Source organism: Myotis lucifugus, unplaced genomic scaffold (assembly GCF_000147115.1).
Source record: "Myotis lucifugus unplaced genomic scaffold, Myoluc2.0 scaffold_1725, whole genome shotgun sequence".
NCBI lineage: Eukaryota > Metazoa > Chordata > Mammalia > Chiroptera > Vespertilionidae > Myotis > Myotis lucifugus.
In genome coordinates this window covers 253-20,544 of record NW_005872773.1, presented here as the reverse complement: position 1 = coordinate 20,544, position 20,292 = coordinate 253, and the positions used below count along the sequence as shown (strand labels likewise).

The 20,292-nt window shown below is 55.6% G+C and overlaps 3 protein-coding genes across 5 annotated transcripts in view; 1 reads left to right on the top strand and 2 right to left on the bottom strand.

Moving 5' to 3' along the window:
- PLEKHA4 (pleckstrin homology domain containing A4) overlaps nt 1-1,890 on the bottom strand; it is a 24,316-nt gene extending 22,426 nt beyond the window's left edge. The window contains exons 1-2 of the mRNA XM_023748718.1: nt 1,656-1,890; nt 1,098-1,274 (exon numbers count right to left, since the gene is read on the bottom strand). Of these exons, the coding sequence (XP_023604486.1) occupies nt 1,098-1,181 (84 nt within the window). The 5' untranslated portion in view covers nt 1,182-1,274; nt 1,656-1,890. The remainder of the gene's footprint in view (nt 1-1,097; nt 1,275-1,655) is intronic.
- A 4,155-nt stretch (nt 1,891-6,045) lies between these two features.
- Nucleotides 6,046-10,023, top strand: PPP1R15A (protein phosphatase 1 regulatory subunit 15A). Of its 3 annotated transcripts, none has more exons than XM_006108079.3 (4): nt 6,046-6,312; nt 7,358-8,627; nt 8,754-9,079; nt 9,592-10,023. In XM_006108079.3, exons 1-4 carry the CDS (start codon nt 6,253-6,255, stop codon nt 9,940-9,942), a joined length of 2,007 nt encoding a protein of 668 aa, XP_006108141.1. In that variant the 5' UTR covers nt 6,046-6,252; the 3' UTR covers nt 9,943-10,023. The 3 variants fall into 3 exon arrangements, with proteins under 3 accessions (XP_006108141.1, XP_023604487.1, XP_006108139.1); XM_023748719.1 differs by having other exon boundaries at nt 7,358-8,641; nt 8,768-9,079; XM_006108077.3 differs by having other exon boundaries at nt 6,047-6,312; nt 7,358-9,079.
- A 1,413-nt stretch (nt 10,024-11,436) lies between these two features.
- On the bottom strand, nt 11,437-19,717 carry TULP2 (tubby like protein 2). The gene is made up of 13 exons (XM_023748721.1): nt 19,609-19,717; nt 18,567-18,599; nt 18,132-18,183; nt 17,584-17,710; nt 16,924-17,061; nt 16,405-16,521; nt 15,330-15,433; nt 14,195-14,512; nt 13,053-13,165; nt 12,443-12,557; nt 12,259-12,357; nt 11,854-12,025; nt 11,437-11,586 (listed from the first exon to the last, which is right to left on the bottom strand). The coding sequence occupies exons 2-13, from the start codon at nt 18,596-18,598 to the stop codon at nt 11,453-11,455; spliced, it is 1,521 nt and encodes a 506-aa protein (XP_023604489.1). The 5' UTR covers nt 18,599; nt 19,609-19,717; the 3' UTR covers nt 11,437-11,452.
- Nucleotides 19,718-20,292: the final 575 nt, after the last annotated feature.

Genomic DNA, 20,292 nt, shown 5'->3' with positions numbered 1-20,292 from the left:
GAAATTTGGGAGCGACAGATTCCAACGTCAAAGATGAGATGCCCTGAGCCACCAGAGCCGGAGAATGTGGGGCAACCTTTGAGATCTGACCTGGAAGTTTCCCAGGGAAGTCTCCATAATTAGGAGGCTCCATGGGATGAGTCAGAATCAAAGGACGCTCAGGTCCAGAGAGAGGCATCGCTTAGCATCCACGACCGGGGGTGGAGCGGCCCCCGAATCACTCCATCCCAGTGGTCGGCAAACTGCGGCTCGCGAGCCACATGCGGCTCTTTGGCCCCCTTGAGCGTGGCTCTTCCACACAATACCACGTGCGGGCGCGCATGCACAGTGCGATTGAAACTTCGTGGCCCATGCGCAGAAGTCGGGATTTTGTGGAAGAGCCACACTCAAGGGGCCAAAGAGCCGCGTCTGGCTCGCGAGCCGCAGTGTGCCGACCACTGCTCCATCCCAACAGACAGAGCCCCTCTCTCCTGTGCACACAGGGTCTCAGGCCTCCACGGCCGCATTCCCACAGCTGCCCTCAGGGATGGTGCTGAGCAAGGTCAGGTTCGAATCTATGGACTCGGAACTTGGGAAACTGGGAATGAGGGAGGGGAATGGCGGGAGGACAAGGGAACCCGGTGTCACCGAACGCTGGGCTGGGCGACCTGGTGGGATGCAAGTATCTTGGGCCTCATGGGGCCTGATGGTCAGAGAAAGGTCTGTCCTTGTCGGATTTCAGCCCTGGGCGCATGGATGGCTAGAGATTGGGCAGGGAGCTCAGGAGCCACTGAGCCGCCACTGCATCCGAGCTCCTGGGGGGCGTGGCTCGTGGCTGGGGCGTGGCCTGTCTTAGCAGCCAGACTTGATCCGGCGGTGCCGCTGGCTTTGAATCAGGAAAATGCAAGGGGTGGGGACGGCTGCAAGTGCGTCGGAATTCCTAGCTGCAGCGGGTGGTCAGTGCGGGCCCCAACCAGGCCTGGCAGACCCTGTTGCTAAGGATCTTTGCTCTTGACGACCGGAGTCCCTGGGGTGGACCCCACCCAGGGCTAGGAAACCGGAGGAGGGGGCAGCCCCGAGCCCCGCCCTCCTCCCCGGGCCCCCCAGGAAGCTCCCACCTTGGTGCTCAGGCTACTGAGCGACGAGATGGTAGAGGCGCTGCTGGCCAGGCTGAGGCTGCTCCGAGGCCGGCCCTCCTCCATCGAGGGCGAGAAAGAAAGGGACTGTGTGCGCGTCCCTGCAGCTAACCCGGCTGGGGACAGAGCCGAGGTCAGGGGCTCGCAGGTCGGAGGAGGCTGCGGAGAAAGAGCCTGTTGTTTGGGGGCCGGGGGGCTGGGCGAGGCCCGGCCTGGGCCCGCATACCGAGGGTGATGCCAAGAGAGAGGTGGGCGGCACTGGCAGCTGCGGGGAGGGGGCAGCTGTCTGTGGCCCAAGACAGAGAATAGGGGCTCCTTTATTCTTGGCACCCCCCACCCCCACCCCCCACCCCCACGCGCGCTCAATGGCCAGGAATTTGACCCTCTCCCCTCTCTGTGCTTAGGGACCCCTCTTTCCGGCTTCCTCCAGCTACTGTCTCCTGCACCCCTTCGCCCCTCCCACAGGCACCCCAAACCATCCCTGCCAAGCCCTGGGGCACCAGGAATGTGCACCCCTTTCAGCCCAGCCAGGGAACTTACCAGCTCCGGGTCCCAAGGACAGGGGGCAAGAGGGCGGTGTGGGTGCTCCGTCCAGTGCCCGTCAGGGGCTGCCCCTCATCGGCCTGTCTCACTTCTCTGCTCTCACACACCCTCTGGGTCTCTTATGGCCTCTTCTTCTCGCTCTCCCTTTCTTTCAGACTGTCCCCTGTCTCCCCGTCTCACCTCTGTCTCTCTCCCTCTCTGATCTCTGTCTCTTCCCGTCTCTTACTCATTTCTCTCTCCCTCCCTCCCTCCCTCCCTCTCTCACACACACACACCCATATCACTTTCTCTCCCAATCCTTGTTTCTGTTTCTGTCTAAATCTTTTCCTCTGGGATTCCAGTCTGTTTCTTAAGTCTCTATCTTGTTCTTTCCCTCTCTCCCTCTCTGTCTAGCCCAAGTCTCTCTCTTCCCCTCCCATTCAATCTCTCCCTCTTTCTCTCTCTCTTTCTCTCTCTCTCTAGCCCTCTACTTCTGCTGTTTCCTCCTCTCCCTGCTTCTCCTTTTCACTTTCTCTTCTTCCCTCTCCCAGTTTCCTTCTCTCTGCTGGTCTTTCCCTCCCTCCAGCCGCCCACGCTGCTGTCTCCCCTCCCAATCCCCGCTGACCCCGCCCCTCTTGGCCTCCCCACCACAGCCTGACCCCTGGCTCAGCTGCCCCCACAGCTGAGGGGAGGAGCTGGGCCACCCCTGACTCCTGGCTCCCTGCTGGGCTGGGGCCTGGAGAGCCCGGGTCCCCTAAGGGCTGAGGCTGGTCGTCCCAAAGGTTTGTGGAGAGGAGGAGCTGAGCCTCAAGGCCAGGATCTCCACCGGCTGGTTGGGGTCAGGAGCCTGAGATATGGGTCCCCAGAATGGAGATGGCTTGGCTCTTGGGAGGGGTGGTGTTTCAGAGCCCTGGGTGCCTGGAAAGGTGTGAGCTAGGACGCAGGACTCCTGAGTTGTGAGTGGAGCCTGGGTCAGGAAGTGTGGCTCTGAGGGTGGGTCCCCGTCCTCCTGGGAGGCGGGAGTGGCCTTGAAGTCCTGGATTCTGGCTCTAGCAGGGTCAAGTTGATTCTGGCTATAGCGGGTCAGAGATCCACCTCTGATCCAGGTGAGAATTCTGCTCCGGGCTAAGACTGACCCCCTCAGGAGGGAGACACGGTTCCTGGGCATATTTTGAGGAGCAAAATGATGGACCAGGTAGGGAGGGGTGTTACCGGAAAGGGGACCTGGCCCTGAGAGGGTCTGCCTAGGGCCGGTGGTAGTGTGTGGGTTTTTGACTTCCTGCAGGAAAAAATTCACAACAAGAAGCCAGGTGAATTTTAGATGCTTTTTGTGGACGCTGGGGACAGTGAAACACGGAAGGGCTAGGGAAATGAGCTGGGCTGGGCTGCTTTGGCTCACTAAGAAGTCAGAGAAAGGGGGGGTTGGGGGACAGGGTCAGGGGGTTGGCCCAGGATGAGCTGCCGCTGCCCATTGCTGCCATGGTTGCAAGCCTCCTGGGGTCCCTTAGAGTTTAGGGGATGCAGGCCTGTAGGGGGAGAAGGGGTGGGAGGGGAAGGCGAGGGGGTGCTTCTGGAAGGAGAGCACTTGCTAGGACCTTTGTGTGTGTGTGTGTGTGTGTGTGTGTGTGTGTGTGTGTGTGTGTTTCCCCCTGGTACCTCCCCTGAAATCTCCACCCTTAAAACCCTTAGGACAGAGGACCCCGAGGGCTCGAGGGCTCTCCCTCCCAGGAGCACTCCTTTGCCTCCCTCACCCCGCTACCCAGGGTGTCAACTTTATCTTCCTCACTTCTAAGCTCCAAGGGCCCTTCCTTTACCTCTACAACTTGTCTCCTAAGCCTATTTCTTCTACGAAATACTTCTTCCACCTTCATGATTTTTTTAAAAATATATTTGTATTGATTTCAGAGAGGAAGGAAGAAGGAGAGAGAGACAGAAACATCCATGATGAGAGAGAATCATGGTGGATCGGCTGCCTCCTGCACCTCCTACCCAGGAACTAGTCTACAACCCAGGCATGTGCCCTTGACCAGAATCGAACCTGGGACCTTTCAGTTCGCAGGCCGACGCTCTATCCACGGAGCCAAACCGGCTGGGGCCACCTCCATGATTTTATAAATAAATATTCTCTTACAGTTTGAGTCTTGGCTCTGAATTCTCTCGTAGCCAGAACCCAAGAACCAAGGTCGCCGAACCCAACTATGGCCTGACCCCAGAGGTCTAACACCGTGCCCTTCCCGCTGCCCCCAACTGTACTAGTTGCTCCAATGTGACATCACCCCAACATTTGTCGGGCGGTGTCTTTGTTTACATCAACATTTTATCCCACAAGACACAATGTGGCCCCTAAGTCCAGTGGTGACCCTTCTGTGAAACCTCCCTCATGTTTACTCAGTTGACTGCTCCCAGCAACAATACTAAACTCTTAACCAGAAGACACCTCGTGCTGCTGTTCAGACTGGAAAACCCACACAGGATACATGTGAGCTCTAGCACATTCACCGTGCTGCTGTGGTAATTCCCCTTCACGCAGGAAACGGTACCTGACCTTTAATATAAGTTTTGCTATGAATTATGAAAGAGAAAACGGGGGAAACTCAGTTTGCGGGTGGGGTTAACAATTCTAACTGGAGCAGATGAGCCAATGAAATGCTTATACCACAGACTGAATGAGCTGCCGGGTGCATAAGCGGTGCTGATGAGAACAGGTCGGTCGGAAACACGTGCCTCCCTCCAAGCTGGCATTTCAGCCACGAGTTGGCTCTGGCAGTATCGGGACCTTTGTTTCGAGGGGTTTTAAAGGCTGGGTGTTTAGGGGGGGACTTAGGGGAGGATTCCAATAGAATAATCATCAGCTTTATGCTGCAGTTGGTACAGCAGATTTATTATCTTAATCTCATCTGTCTTTGGGTGTGGTTGGCAAATGGCACTGATTGGATTTCTGCCTGTCCCACCTACTCTTTTTCTTTTAATATATTTCATTGATTTTTTACAGAAAGGAAGGGAAAGGGATAGAGTTAGAAACATCGATCAGCTGCCTCCTGCACACTCCCTACTGGGGATGTGCCTGCAACCAAGGTACATGCCCTTGACAAGAATCGAACCTGGGACCCTTCAGTCTGTAGGCCGACGCTCTATCCACTGAGCCAAACCGGTTAGGGCCCCACTTATTCTTTTAAGTGTCCTTGGTTTAGGGAAGATAGGATTTACAAGGTGGCTGCTATCTGAGTGCCTCAGTTTCCCTATTCTGCTGGTCCCGGTTTACTCACCTCCCAGGGGGATTGGGTTAGGCCCGTGGTCGGCAAGCCGTGGCTCTCGAGCCACATGGGGCTCTTTGGCCCCTTGAGTGTGGGTCTTCCACAAAATACCGCCACACTCAAGGGGCCAAAGAGCCGCATGTGGCTCGTGAGCTGCGGTTTGCCGAGCCGCAAGTTTGCCGACCACTGGCAGGCCCTAGGCCTGGAACTTTTGGCAGAAGACCCCCGCTCCCATCAGGTTCCTTCGATGCCACCCAACCAGAATTTCAGTTTGTGTAATCAGAGCTCTTGGATGATTTTTGAAGCGGGTGAAATCCAGGCATGGAGCCTTGTGCATGAAACCGGGAAGGGGTGTCCACTCACTAAATATTGGTTGAGTACCTACTATGTGCCAGGCACTGGGAAGAAAGCAGTGAGCAAAATAAAGGATCTACCTTCAGGATGCTTACATTCTAGTTTTCATTTGCTGCGAATCTACACTCTGCTGTGGCCACCTTGGGCAGGCGCACTCCATTCCCAAGACTCAGTTTCTTCATCTGCGAAATTAAAAACAAGACTACTGCCCTAGCTGGTTTGGCTCCGTGGCTAAAGCGTTGGCCTACGGACTGAAGGGTCCCAGGTTCAATTCCAGTCAAGGGCCCATGCCTGGGTTGCGGGCTCGATCCCCAGTGGGGGGCGTGCAGGAGGCGGGCCGATCAATGCTTCTCTCTCATCATTGATGTTTCTATCTCTCTCTCCCCCCCCCCCTCCTTTCCACTCTGAAATCAATAAAAAATATATTAAAAACAAACAAACAAAAAACAAGAATACTCTCCCAAAACAAGAATACTCTCCCATTCAGGGGAGGAAGCCCACCGGATGCGAAGGTGGGAGACTCTAGACTGGGGCCTGCGGGTTCAATTGGGGTCAGAGAGCTCCTTCACGGCTGGAGCCCGTGACTCATTTGATTGACAGCTGGCTCGTGTCGGGGCGTGGTCACGCTGAAAATGCCGCGGTGACGACGCACAGCCGGGAATCCCCGCGAGAATTCCAACCTTCTTTCCCTTCCTGTTTCTCTGCTTTTTTTTTCCCCGTTTCGAAGCCCCGCCCCTTTTCGAGACGTCAGCACGTCCGGTGGCGCAAGACTATAAAAGGCCTCGCGGGCGGTGGCGCACACTCATTGGCTCCCTTCCCAGGTCAGTTGTTGATTTCCTGCGCCACGCCGCGAGACCCCGCCGCTCCGCGAGACCCCGCCGCTCCGCGAGACCCCGCGCCCGTTTGTCGCGACCGCGCTTGCAGCGACCGGAGACAGTTTGAGCGCCGAGCCCGACGCCGCAGGGCGAGATGAAAGCGCTGGCCTCCCGAGCCGTCCGGACCCGCGAATGCTCCTGGCAGCCCAAGCCGGCGCTTTTGCCCCCGAGGTGACGCGCAGCCCGCATCCGGTGAGTGAGGGACGGGAACGCACGGGTCTCCGCGGGCTGGGGGCGAGGGCTCAGACTTTCGGTCGTGAAGGAGGAGGGAGCTTGGACCTCTGGGTAATGAGACAGGCATGTTGGGGGCCGGGACTCCTGGGTCCTGAGGAAGAGGCCTGGGAACCGGAATTCCTGTGTCCGGTGGGGGCGGCGGGGCGGGCCAGGCCCCAGGGCTCCGACGTGAGTAGAGGGATTGGGAGCGTGGGGTGCTGAGCCGGTCTAGGAGCCAGACTCGGTCCCCAGGGAGCAACCAGGGGGCTGAGGAGGCCGGAATTTTTTTTTTAATTTTTTTTTTTGCTTAAAACAAATTTATTTCCGCACAGTTCTGGAGGCTAGAAGTCTGCAGTAAAGATGGCAGCAGGAAAAAAAAAAAAAAAAAAGATGGCAGCAGGGCCACGCTCCCTCTGAAGGCCCTAAGACAGAATTCTGCCTTGCTGCTTATTTTCTGGTGTTTGTTGTCAGTTCTTGGAATTCCGTGGCTCCTAGCTCTCCCCTCCGTTGTCACATGGCCATCTCCCCTCTGTGTGTGAGCCTCTGTGCCTCTAGTGGCCTTGTTTTGTTATTTTTAAAATGTTTATCTTTATTGAGTATTACAGACAGGGGGTGGGAGGGGGGTCCGGGGTCGGAATTTTTGAGTCTCCAAGGGAGGCGGGTGTTGGGGGCCTGGCTTGTCAATCCTCAGGAGGATGAGAGAACCAAAGACCAGGACTTTATCCCGAAGGGGAACTAATAGAGGACCTGTGTTCTTCCTACTTGGGCCTGGGACTTGTGGGTCTGAGGGAAAATGGGGGCCTTGGACTTTTGGGTCTAAGGAAGGAGGGAATGGGGACCCCGACTCCTGGGTATTGAAAGGAAAGAGAGGCAGGAACCTACGGACGGAGATGGGAGTGGCTGGTAATCGGAAAGGAATGTTGGCAGGGACTCGTGTTGCTATTTGTGTTAGTGTTTCCGTTGCTGACTCAAGGTCATCCCCTGATGCTGTTTCCTAAATGGCTTCTTACTCCCTTTTCCCCAGCCCAGACAGATGGCTCCAGGCCAAGTGCCCCAGCCCCTCCCCTGGAGGGATGCCCACCCCTTCTTCCTCCTGTCCCCGCTGATGGGCCTCCTCAGCAGGGCCTGGAGCCGCCTGAGGGGCCCAGGACCTCTAAAGCCCTGGCTGGAGGACGCAGTGACAAGTGCAGATCAGGGAGAAGCTTGCCTGGAGGAAGCGACTAAGGCCGCTTTGGCCACCCACTATGCCCCATGGGGTGGGCACCCTCAGCGGGAGCCTGGAGACGGTGGAAGAGCTGTGGAGGATGGAGGGTCGTCCTGCCCTGACCGAGAGGCCAACAGTTCTCTTCTTGAAGCCTGGGAACTTTCAGAAGATGATGAAGAATATGGTGGGGAAGAAGCAACCAGCATCCCTAAAGAGCAAGGAAGTGACTATATAGGTGGCCAGCCTGCTCCCATGTCCCTCAGCCTTCTGAGAACCCTGCAAGACCCTCCTGGGGAAGAGGAAACTGAGGAAGGAGGAGTTGCTGAAGATAAAGTGATGACATTCTTCTCTTTCCCTCCATCACACTGGGAGCACTGTCCAGGGATGGAGGAGGAGAAGGATGGAGAAGGTGTAAATAAAGTTCCAACAACATCTACTTCCCCCTCATCCCCAGGATCCAAGCCCAGTGCTTGGGTGTGTGCTGCAGGGGAAGAAGAGGCTGGAGCTAAGGAGGAAGAAAGAACAGAGAGTGAAGAAACCCGGAAGATCTCCATTACCTCTTCATCTGCAGGCGCCCGCCCCAGTGCCTGGGAGTGTAATTCAGGGGAGGAATCTGAGGAAAAGGATGGAAAGGCTGAGAAAGAAGCTGACCCAGAGCCACACTCCTCAGTTCTAAGCCACAGGCCCCTGCTCAGGACCTGGCAGCATCAACCCAATAAGATCACAGAGGAAGATGAAGAGGAGGAGGAGGAGGAGGACAACGCTTCAGGGGAAGCTGAGGGTCTGTCAGCCATCCCCCCCACAAGTACCTTCTTGAGGGCCTGGGTGTACCAACCAGGAGAGGACACAGAGGAGGAAGATGAGGACAGTGATTCAGGAGCATCTGAGGAGGAGGGAGAAGCTGAGGGTCCCTCTTCCATCCCCACCACAAGTACCTTCTTGAGGGCCTGGGTGTACCGACCAGGAGAGGACACAGAGGAGGAAGAGGAAGATAGTGATTCAGGAGCACCTGAGGAGGAGGGAGAAGCTGAGGGTCCCTCTTCGATTCCCCCCACAAGTACCTTCTTGAGGGCCTGGGTGTACCGGCCAGGAGAGGACACAGAGGAGGAAGAGGAAGATAGTGATTCAGGAGCAGCTGAGGAGGAGGGAGAAGCTGAGGGTGCCTCTTCGATTCCCCCCACAAGTACCTTCTTGAGGGCCTGGGTGTACCAACCAGGAGAAGACACAGAGGAGGAGTATGAGGAGAATGAGGATAAGAAAGATGATTCAGAGACAGCTGGCTCGGACCCAAGTTCTTCCGTTCAGGCCCAGAGTGCCCTCAGGGACTGGACATACCCACCTGGAGAGGAGACAGAGGGCGTGGAAGCTGCTGAGGAATGGGGAGAAGCTGAGCCCTTCCGAGTGGCCATCTATCTACCAGGAGAGAAGCCACCACCTCCCTGGCCTCTTCCTCGGCTGCCCCTCCGACTGCAAAGGCGGCTCAAGTCTGCAGGAACCCCCACCCAGCATCCGGACCCCGAGACTCCCCAAAAGGCCAGAAAGGTTGGTGCTGAGGGCTCTGATTCCCTTATTTTTTAAAGCTGGGGACAGTAAAACAAGGGCTTAGGATAGAAGAAACAAGAGGGCTGCTTTGGCTCACTAGAAAGTATGAAAAAAGGGGGCTAGAGACAGGTTCTGGGGTTAGCCCAGGATGAGCTGAGAGGCGTGGGCGTGCCCCGGGAGGGAGAGCACCTGGGATTCCTGAGTGTTAGGGAGGAGGGAGCTGGGACTGGTCCCCTGTGTGTTACAGAGGGTTGCATGTGAACTCCACTGGGAGGGCTGTGCTCATTGTCATGCAATCCTTTGCAAGAGGCTGGGCTCCCCTGGGAGCAGCTGTGGTACTTGTCAGCCCCAGAGAACCACCTCCGTCTTCAGTGAGTCAGAGAATTTGGTGGCAGGCAGGTGACTAGACAGATAACAAGCATTTTTGTGTAATTTTTGTCTGGTTCTCTCTTCCCTCCCCCCTGTGGCCGTGTGTATCCTGTGTCTGTATGTCTGTGCCGGTCTGACTCCAGGTGCACTTCTCTGAGAAGGTCTCCATCCATTTCCTGATTGTCTGGGCTGGACCAGCCCAGGCTGCCCGAAGGGGCCCCTGGGAGCAGTTTGCCCGGGATCGAAGCCGCTTTGCCCGCCGAATTGCCCAGGCTGAGGAGAAACTGGGCCCCTGCCTCACCCCTGCAGCTCGGGCCAGGGCCTGGGCACGCCTCGGGGACCCTCCCTCTTCTCTGGCTGCCTTACCTGCCACGACCCAGACCTTGCCCACATCCTGTGTCCAGGCCACACTCATGAGCCATACTGTGGCCTCTCCCTCCCCTCTTTGTGTGTCCCTGTCTCCTGCCTTAGGCCTCAGTGGGAGGCGTGGCTAGGATCCTGTGGTTTTTGTGTTATTCACTATTTATTTTTTTACCAGTTGGTTTAAGAAATAAAGTCTTTTGGTTTGTACTGAGCAATGTCACCTTGTGTATCTGAACTGACAGTATCTACCTCTCTTGGGTCCTGGAAGTAGTTGGGGGGAATAGGAAAGAGGCGGTGCCTTAATAGAGGATAAACTACATTTCCCATCATCCCTCAAATTTGCCTCTTCTCCTGAGGCTTCTTTTGAACAAAAGGCGGGGAGTTTTGTAGTTTTTCTTTGGCTTCCACCTAAATTTTATTAGACTTGGGACAGTTATCTCCTCAAAGGGGGCTGGGAGCTAGACTCACTGGTCTCTAACCAAGGGTTAAGCTCCAGTTTTCTGCATCTCCCTGGGAAATACAGTGGGGCCTTGACTTAAGAGTGTCCTGACTAACGAGTTTTTTGAGATACCAGCTGTCTCTCCGCCGATTTTTTGCTTTGACAGTAATTTGAGGTAACGAGCTCGGTCTCGGAACAAATTAAACTCATAATTCAAGGCCCCACTGTACAAACATCCTCCTACTGGCCTTCACATGGTGAGTTCCTTAAGGATTTTCAACTGCCCCGATTAAACATTTACAAGCCCTGTGTCCATTGCCTCAGTTTCCTTATCTGTGGCAAACAACTGCATATACCTTAGGGGATTACAAAGGCCCCAAAGGAGTTTGTGTTTAAAGTAATGCTTGTTGCCCAGCCAGCTCAGTGGTTGAGTGTTGACCTATAAACCAGGTCACTGTTCGATTCCCCATCAGGGCACATGCCCAGGATGCAGGCTTGGTCCCCAGTGGGGGGTGTGCAGCAGGCAGCCTATCAATGATACTCATCATTGATGTTCCTCTCCCTCTCCGTTCCTCTCTGAAATCAAAGATATTAAAAAAAAAAATGCTTGTCAATTCAATGTGTTAGCGGGTATTGTAATTATTCTCCCTCACCCATGCATGTCTTCAGTTACCACCCAAGTTTATGTCTCCAGCTTAGAACTTTCTTCTGATCTAGTAAGATCTGTCCAGCAAGGGCACCCTGTCCAGCCTCCTGCTCCCCCTCTTTGATTGGTTCCCAGGCTCCTACCACACTAGCCTTTCATTTTCCCAAACAACCTAGCCCCCTTCCACTTTACGATCGTTGCATGAGCTCTGCCTACTATCTGATGTTCCCATTCGTGACCCCTGGTGAATCAGCTAGTTCCTTGTGATTCTATAGGTGTAGTATGAAAACTTTTAGATGCCTTGCTTTGAGCCAGCTGACTTGTGCCTCCATGGGCTTTTCTCCTTCATAGCGGAGGAGTGGTTTGGTTTTTTGTTAAGACCCTGTCTCCCATGATGCACTGAGTGCCACCAGAGCAGGTGCTGCTCAACAGCCCACTCCCTAGAACCCAGAACACGTCTAATAGGTGTTGGTTGTTAGTAAGGTGGAGGCATGCTGGAGGCCGTTCTCCAAATGAGCAGGCACAGGCGCTGTGGAGAGTATTATATTTTATTGGATTACTCGCACGCCAGTTTCCCATCGAAACTGGACAAGCAGATAGCAAAGGCTTGAAGTGGGCAAAGGGGGAAGCAGAAGTCCATGGTGAACATGTCTGGGGCCACGCGGCCGAACTGAAGCACCAAGTAGTCGGCTGAGGAGCAAGTTAGAAACCTAGTCAGACTCTTACCCTGCCCGGGCCCTATGAGCTGAGAAAACTAAGAGGCTGTAAGGCGCCCTTCCTTTGCCCGGAAATCCTATTAGTGCCGCATAAACTACAGTTCCCAAGAGGCTTTGCAACAGCGTGGCGTGGGCCTTGCTGAGAGAAAACCTTAAGTGTTGATGGGAGTAGTAGTTCTTGTCTGTTGGTATCCCCGTTCCCTCCGCCCCCCCACCCCCAGCCGGGTTCCTAGGAGCTCACGGTCATCTGGATACACAATCTGGAAGTTCTTGACCGAGGCCTGAGTGACTCGACCGTGAAAATTCAGCACGTAGGCGCCAGTCTCGTAGCTCCACGATGGGGCTTTGTTTTGCAGGAGGACCAGCCCCTGGTTGGCCCCCCGTTGGATGCGACTCATAAGGCGGTCCCGCCCCTAGAGGGCAAAGCAGGGGGCGTGGTTAACCTACCACAAACTAGGCTTTTTTTTCTCCGGACACACAATTTTGAGTTTTTAGCCTCCCCTCCCGGAGACATAAATCTGACAAGATCCTCCCAGCTGCGCACGTGAGCTGCAACCATGGGCCCCTCCTCCCTTAGGACCTAGGGCCTGTGACATAGCCCTTCCTCCCCTATCGACCCAGAGATTCTCAGCCTCAGCCAACTCACATTTTGTGGCTGGACGCTGATTCTCTTGTTCTGGCCATCAATTCCTGGAATGATCACAGACATTTTCCGGGGCCCTCGGAATCCCAAGACGTTGGTATCCTAGGGTATCATGCTCCAGTTGGCCTGGCTCTTTCTCCCTCCCCACCATCTGCTCCATTCACTCTCTGGTCTCCGGGATACTTACATAACACACAACGCCCAGCTCCTCCCTGATCCGGCCAGTGTCTGGGATGAAATACTTTTTTTCAGGATTCACCCCATTGTCGAAAATGGTGAATTTGGTGCCGAAGACATTAGATCTACTCCAGGAAGGCCGCGGCCAGAATAAAATAATCATCGTTACCGTTCTGCTGTACATTAACTGCTTTCCCATGCCATCTTATCAATTCTTCCCATCAGTCCTCTACTACGTAAGACTCCTTTCCATGTAGCCACAGTCCCAGCCCTGCGATCCATAATTTATCATTTCCTGCCTCGGCCCTTTAGGAACCCTCTTCCCTCTAATACCTGTTGATTAGTATTAGAGGAGTCCCAGCCCCTGGCCTTTCAAGAAGTCAAATGTCTTAAAGGCCAGCCTGTGCTCCAAAACCTCCAGTTCGATTTCTAACCACCCTGGGGCTACAACCTGAAGAACTTCAGAGCCCACCAGTCCCTACGAGAAAAGGTCCTTCCTAGAGCAGGGAGGACTTGTGCTCTATGGCCTGTTGGGAAATGTAGTTCAGTTCTTCCCCTTCTTCCCCCGGGTGCCCTATCACCTGCCATCTGTTTCCCACACACATCAGGGCTCTGCCTACCTGACTTTGCCCACAAAGCTCTGCCCATCCCGAGACAGGTCTGTGGGGTCCAGGGAAATTAGATAATTAGAGGTTGTGCTCATTTTTCTCTTGCGCCCAGCGAGAAGGAAGTGCTGTGGATCAGAGAACAGCCCATCAGATTCGATTTCGGGGATTGGGCGAGGGCTAGGGGTCTAAAGACAAGGAAACGTTATGTCCGTGGGGGGTGGGGGGGCAGAGGGAAGGGTAATGGGGCAATAAGCGTCCCCAGGCTTGCTGGGAGGTGCAGTTCCCACTGAAGGAAGTCACCGGCTGGGTCCTGAAGGGGAGCTACACATCTTGATGACTCCCCTTCAGGCAGAGCCCAGGCAGGAGAGAACCTGACTAGCAGGCCTGTCTCTGGACAACAGGGAAGAGCCTCCCTTTGGACATTGCACCAGGTCTTCAGTAGGTGTTGCATCCTGGAAAAGTGGATCTGGCTCTGAGTAGGAAAAGCCCTTTCTGGGCCGAAACCGGTTTGGCTCAGTGGATAGAGCGTCGGCCTGCGGACTGAAAGGTCCCAGGTTCGATTCCGGTCAAGGGCATGTACCTGGGTTGCGGGCACATCCCCAGTAGGAGATGTGCAGGAGGCAGCTGATCGATGTTTCTCTCTCATCAATGTTTCTGGCTCTCTATCTCTCTCCCTTCCTCTCTATAAAAAATCAATAAAATATATTTTTAAAAAAGCCCTTTCTGGGAGAGATAGAGTGCCTTGAGGGGCAGCCACAAAGAGAGGGGAGTGGCTAGGCTGAGAGGGGCGTGGCTTGGCTCTGCATAGGCAATCCACCAAGGGAGGGGCTTGGGTGGGGCCTTATCGCAAAGGCGGCTCCGTGAAGCGGCCAGACTCGGACCTACAAAGATGGGTTCCGGAGGGTGTGTAAGGGTGAGGTTTTGGACCCCGGTAGGGCGTGGCCTGAGTTTGAAAAAGCCGGGCCCAGCTCCACCGTGGGCAGGTCCTCGGCTGTGGGACGGGTAGGGCCTTTGCCACTGGGCTCTAAGGAGCTCGGTTCTGGGACGTTTTGGAGTTGGAGTGGACAGGTCCCAGCTCAGTGATGAGCAAGGCCTGGGTTCGTGCAAGTCAAGCCCCTGAGAGGTGGGGGCCGGCCCCCGCCGCCAGACGGCACCTTCCGGCTGTGGCCGTTGATCGCCTCCAAGTAGAGATAGTAGAAAGGGAACATGCCCTTGTCTATGCCACGCTTGTCGCGGCTGATGCAACACTGCATCGTGCAGCCGCGCACCGCGGGCCGCAACACATATTCTTCCAAGTCCGAGATGAGCCGCGGGTCTGGGGCGAGGAGAGTCGAGAGGGGCGAGCTCCGCGCACTGCCGAAGCTCCCGCCGCCCTCGCTTTCCAGGGCCTCGGACATCTTCCCGGCAGCCAGCCCTGGGAAATTCCTCACTGTGGACTCCGACTCCTCTTTCTTTTCCTCCAGGTCTTCTCCCTGGCCCACATGCCAAATGCAAGTTGAGGTGCAGCCCAGACCCGCCCCAATCCCCCGCTAGTAAAACACTGATTGGCCATCCCAGCTCAGGGTTACACCCACTCTCGACCATGTATTCTGCCTATTGGTCAAACTTCTCGGCCACTTGCTGATTGGTCGATCCCTTTCAGATTTCCACCCAGCCAACCCCCACTAGCTTCCCACTGCGGCCTGGCTCACTCCATCTACCGATTGGAGAATTCCTTTTGCAAGGCCCGTTCAGCTAAAACATGTATTGATTCGATCTAGATAACTGAATATGGCCCGGATCTACCCAACTGAAACTATTTGTTGTTGTTATTCTTAATCCTCACTGGAGGATATATATTTTTTCCGTTGATATTTTTAGAGAAGGAAGGGAGGGAGAGAAGAGAAAAACATCTATGCGAGAGAGACACATCTACTGGTTGCTTCCTGCACCCACCCTGGCGGGACAGGGGATCAAACTTGCAACCCACGATGCGCTAACCACTCAACGTACTGGCCAGAGCCCAACTGAAACTATGTATCTCACTTTCATCAATGCCAAAGTGAGTGCCAACTGGCCCTTCCCTATGGCTGTGTCACCCTCCCCCAAGCTCACCGCCTTTCGGTGGGCTGGGTTTTGATGTGCTCACATCTCTTCAAACCCTCGTAATGGTCAATGGGGCACTCAGAGCCTCTGCAAGCTCAGTCAGCACAGGTTCTACCCAGCAGTAAAAGGGGCCTCTGATTGGGCTGCAGCGTTTTAGCACCACCCTCCTCTTCCTCTATCTTGATGGGCTGTGCCACCTCTCACCCTGCTGGAGCTCGAGTCTCCACTTCCCCCATCATCATCCCTTCCAGGCGACTCGCATTCATCTCCACCATCCTGCGATTCGTTATCGTCCTCTGTACTGGACCCTAAAGAATGGAAGAAGCCGGAAGCAGACTGAGCTCAGGACACCTGGGTCCCAGGAGCTCGGGAGGAGGTCACCAGTGGTAGCTCATCGCCCTCACTTGCCAGACCCTCACCTCCCTCATATGCAGGGGGTCTACACAGGTCAAGGAGTCTCTGCCTGCCCTAAGGACAGAGCAGGATTTGAGCTCCCCCTTCCCTTTGTGCCAGAGAGAGCAGAGGAGAGACTGGGGATCTAGGATGGGGGTGGAGAGAGAGTGGAGTTTCGGGGTGATAATTAAGATTCCTGTTTTGCAATAGCGAAATAGTCCTTTCGTGAGAATAAAATGTCATTACAATGAAATATTAAAGAATAAAAGGGAAGCCCTAGCTGGGATGGCTCAGTGGATAGAGCGTCAGCCTGTGGACTGAAGGGTCCCAAGTTCGATTCTGGTCAAGGGCACATGCCCAGGTTGCAGGCTCCACCTCCAGTAGGGGGCGTGCAGGAGGCAGCCAATCAAGGATTCTCTCTCAATGATGTTTCTATCTCTCTCTTCCTCTCTCTTCTCTGAAATCAATATATATATATTTTAAAAAAGAATAAAAGGGAATGAAGTACTGATAATACTACAACATAGATGAACCTTAAAAACATGCGAACATGAGAAGCCAGTTATGAAAGATCATATTGCGTATTATTCTGTTTATCTGAAACATCGAGAATAGGCAAATCTAGGATTAGTGGTTGCCTAGGGCTAGGAGAAAGGGGGGTGGTGACTGGTAAGAGGTACAGGTTTCTTCTGGGGGTGATGAAAATGCAGGAAAATTGATTGTGGCGATAGGTGCGCATCTCTGTAAATATACTAAGAACCCTGGCATTGTAAACTTGAAATGAGTGAACTGTATGGTATGTGAACTATATCTCCAAAAGGCTGTTACAAAAGGGGGGAGGATTTGCCACTCGGAGCAGAGGGCCTGACGATGTCCCCCAAATTACCACGTCGTCCGTGGGGTATCCAACCCCTGCATCGTATCCTTGGGGGCCCTTTGAAAGGAGGGCGGAAGGTGGGAACATCCTCCACGAAGACCTCCTCCAACTCAGGATAGGACGTGTCTGGTGGGCAGAAGAGAGAAGGCACCTGGAGGCTGGGATCCCAGGGGAGGGAAGGGCTGGAGACTGAGATGACTGGGTGTTAGAGAAGGAGAAGGTTCAAGACCTGGACTTGGGCTCTGGCCGGTTTGGCTCAGTGGATAGAGCGTCGGCCTGCGGACTGAAGGGTCCCAGGTTCGATTCCCATTAGGGGTACATGCCCAGGTTGTGGGCTCGATCCCCAGTAGGGGGCGTGCAGGAGGCAGCCGATCCATCATTCTCTCTCATTATGGATGTTTCTCTTTCTCTCTCTCCCTGTCCCTTCCTCTCTGAAGTCAATAAAAAAAATATATATTTTTTAAAAAAGACCTGGACTTCTAGTGGGAGTGGAGTTCTAGTATAGGCGGTCCAAGGGCTTGAGAGTACCTTCTTCCGTCGGGGATGCCAAGGGGCTGGGCTCGGGGCGGCCATCGCCACCGCAGCTCATGATGCCCTGGGCGCTGTGGGTACCAGCGTGCAGATGTGCTTCTGGCACGTTCTCCCGGAGGAAAGGGTTCCGGAGGCCTGGGAGACAGTGCAGAGGCCCCTAAACGGCGAAGATCTGCCTCCGCCCTGGGCTCCCACACAGCCCCTGATTGAACGACCACCCAAACCCCCGAGACGCATGCAGAACCCACCCTTCATTCCAAGGCTCCGACCGGGACGGCCCGACCACTAAGTTGTGGCTCCTCGCGAACACCACCCCCGCCGGGTTCTCCGTCCGTAGCACCTGGTTTCTAAGTCACCCAGGTCCCCGGGCTTTGCCAATCTCAGCCCTGGTCCTGCTTTTCCAGGCCCCGCCCCTAACTCTACCAGGCCCCGCCCCAGCCCCCCTAGGCCCCGCCCCGCGCCTTTGGTTGGTCCCCGGCTCTCGCAGGCTCCGCCCCTGAACTCTAACAAGCCCCGCCCTCTCGTGGCCTTAAAGGGCCCGCACCGGCGCTCTCCCTGGGGTCCCCACTGGCTGTGAATCGGGCTTTTCCAGGGCTCCGCCGGGCTCCCACAGGCCCCTCCCTCCTGGCCTTCGAGGTGGTCAGACCCTTTCCTCACCGCTGTTCCCGGCGAGGCGCTCCGACCTCTGGCGCGGTCGGCAGGACCGCAGGGAGGCGTCAGGATTGGCCTGAACCATGAGGAAATCTTGGCGTTTCCGCCGCTGCTTCTTCTCAAATAGCCGCCGCTGCGGGAGCGGGAAAGGGGTGTGGGGGGGCCAAGAGTCCTGCGGAAGACTCGGGTGAAAATGGGCCTGGGGAAGGGGCGGCCTGCATCCGTGGGAGAATTTTTGGAACCCAAGCCCTCAGTCCCTCGTCTCCTCCTTCCTCAGAACCAGGGATCCTGGCACCTGGTCCCCTCCGCCCCCAGGACCTGGGAGTCCTGCCCTCAGAGCCCTTGTTCCTTAGAAGTTTTGGAGCCTCATCCCCAAGGTTTCTTCTCTAGGATCCCGAGTTCCATATTTTCTCATTTCCCAATTGCAGAACCTGAGGCTCAAGAGAGCCACGGAGGGCCAGCCCCCCCCAGGGCGATCCCTGGGGTTGGGGCTCCTGGGGGGCTATGAAGGGGCCCCGGGTTGGGGGGGGGGGTGAGGACTCCTAGCACAGTACCTGCTGTTCCAGCTTCTGCAGCCTTATGGCGGCGAGCTCGTCCCACAGGACCCTGAGGGAGAGGCAGGCTTATGACAAGACTAAGCAAGGCATCTGGGTGCCCGAGAGCCCCCCGCAAGTTAGGATTCTGGGCAGTTGTGAGGTAACAGAAGGGGTAGATTCTAAAGCTCTTTCCCCCAGCACTGGCCTGTCTGGACCCAGGAGCCAGAGATCCCAGGGCCCTCCCCTTTCTGACCCCTTAGTCCTCATCCCAGGCTGCTCCCTTTAGGTAGGACTCAGAGGTCCAGGCCCCCAGCCCCTCCCAGCAAGGCTGACGGTGCTGAACCTGCAAACGCCCTTATGAGGCCAGAGCTGAGTGTGTGTGGGCATAGCCAAACGCTCAGTGCCCCGTGCACCCCTTTTCTCCACTCCTGCCCACTCCGGTGCCTTACTCACTCTTTTTTCCATGTGTCGTTCTCCTGAGACATTCTAGAGAAACAAGAATGAGAAGTCAGGACTCAGACCCCACCTCCCAATGGGCTCTGTGTGTCCCCCCCCCCACCCAACGTCTGATTTTTTTTTAATATATATTTTATTGATTTTTTACAGAGAGGAAGGGAGAAGGATAGAGAGCTAGAAACATCGATGAGAGAGAAACATCAATCAGCCGCCCCCTGCACACACCCTACTGGGGATGTGCCCGCAACCAAGGTACATGCCCCCGACCGGAATCGAACCTGGGACCCTTGAGTCCGCAGGCTGACGCTCTATCCACTGAGCCAAACCGGTTAGGGCACGTCTGATCTTAAGCGCTACATTTTATCCAGCAACCAGGAAGCCTGAATTCCCGCACCTCCTCCCGTCTAGGGAAACCGCAGCCTTATTCCAGTTTTTTTGGCACTAACAGGGGCCCAGGAGTCCAATTCTCTCTCCCCCAAATACCTCTCTCCTGCACCCAGGCGTGGGAACTCAGAAATCTGGGCCCCAAACACCAGACCGCCAGCACCCCTCTACCCTCCCCCGTGCCTGCAGAGGCTTTTCACATTCACGCCCCAGCGCTCTGCCCCTCTGGCCAATTTCTAAACATACCTGACTACTTTTGGGGGGAGCTGGGGACCTAATCTCTGGGTGTCCGGGAAATAAAGCTGGGGAATAAAGAGGGCTCCGAGGGAGGAGGGATTCCCTCCCTCCAATTCCCTCACGCTCAACTGCCAACAGAGCAATGACCCCTGGCTTCTGCCGCAGCCAGGCTACCCTGCTCTGGGGGTTCTAAATTGGAAGGGGGTGCGAGTGTTCCTTAAAGGGACCCCGAAGAGGTCGCAGCGCAGTCTCTCGCTCTACCCCTCTCACTCCCATAAGAAACTTAGAAGGCCACCTGGACAATTGCTATTGATCTGTAACTTGCCGCCGCCAGTTCTAGGGCAGAAACACAAACGAGAAAACTACAACTCCCATGAGGCAAAGGGGCCAAGATGGTGCGGAAGTTACGTCATCTTACCCCGGACCGACTGGGAGTTGTAGTTCTCTTTGAGAGTCTCCGTACCGCTTTCGCCTAAATTTTAGGCCCTAAAAGACAGGAAATGTGTCGTCAAGAATCGGAGCTTCCGCGAAAAGGAGGCTAGCCTTTCGGGAAAAGGCGAGCGACTTCGACAAGGGGCGGGGCCCCGAGGCAAGAACCGAACGGGCGGGAGCCAGCGTGGACCAATCAGATAGCGGGAGGCGGGTCTTCGGCGGGGAAAGTGGGCGTGGCCTGGGGGGAAATCGCCTAGAACGCAACGGAGGTCCCAGCCCGGGAGAACGCCCTCTGCGGAGAAGGAGAGGTGAGGGGCCGGGGTCTCTAGACGCCTGGGTCCCAGGAAGGAGGGGCGGTGGGGGACTAGGGGGCTGGAGGCTGAGATCCGGAGGAAGACGGGCTGGGCACCAGCTCTCCGAGGTCCCAGGATAAAAGGGGGCTGGGGGCTTGGATCGACCCAGACCTGAAATCCGGGATTCCTGAGTGAGTGAGCGAAGAGGGTGCAGGGAGCCCGGACGCTTGGGTCTGAGGAAGGAAAGGCCGGAGGCTCGTTCCGGGATGTTGGGTCCCGGGAAACGAGACGCTTTGATTCTTGCCTCTTGGAAGGAAGAAGAGCGTGCGGCGCTGCGGGCCTGACCTCTGGGGCCAGGGAAGGAGGCGGCTTGGGAC

Excerpts from the sequence above, each read along its gene's own strand:
- PPP1R15A (XM_006108077.3), top strand. The coding sequence starts at position 6,253 with ATGCTCCTGGCAGCCCAAGCCGGCGCTTTTGCCCCCGAGGTGACGCGC. Across the intron at positions 6,313-7,357 it reads TGACGCGCAGCCCGCATCCG|CCCAGACAGATGGCTCCAGG; the intron begins GTGAGTGAGGGA and ends CCTTTTCCCCAG. Across the intron at positions 9,080-9,591 it reads CTCCCCAAAAGGCCAGAAAG|GTGCACTTCTCTGAGAAGGT; the intron begins GTTGGTGCTGAG and ends GTCTGACTCCAG.
- TULP2 (XM_023748721.1), bottom strand. The coding sequence starts at position 18,598 with ATGTCTCAGGAGAACGACACATGGAAAAAAGA. Across the intron at positions 17,062-17,583 it reads GCGCCTCGCCGGGAACAGCG|GCCTCCGGAACCCTTTCCTC; the intron begins GTGAGGAAAGGG and ends ACTGTCTCCCAG. Across the intron at positions 15,434-16,404 it reads GATACCCCACGGACGACGTG|GGTCCAGTACAGAGGACGAT; the intron begins GTAATTTGGGGG and ends TCCATTCTTTAG.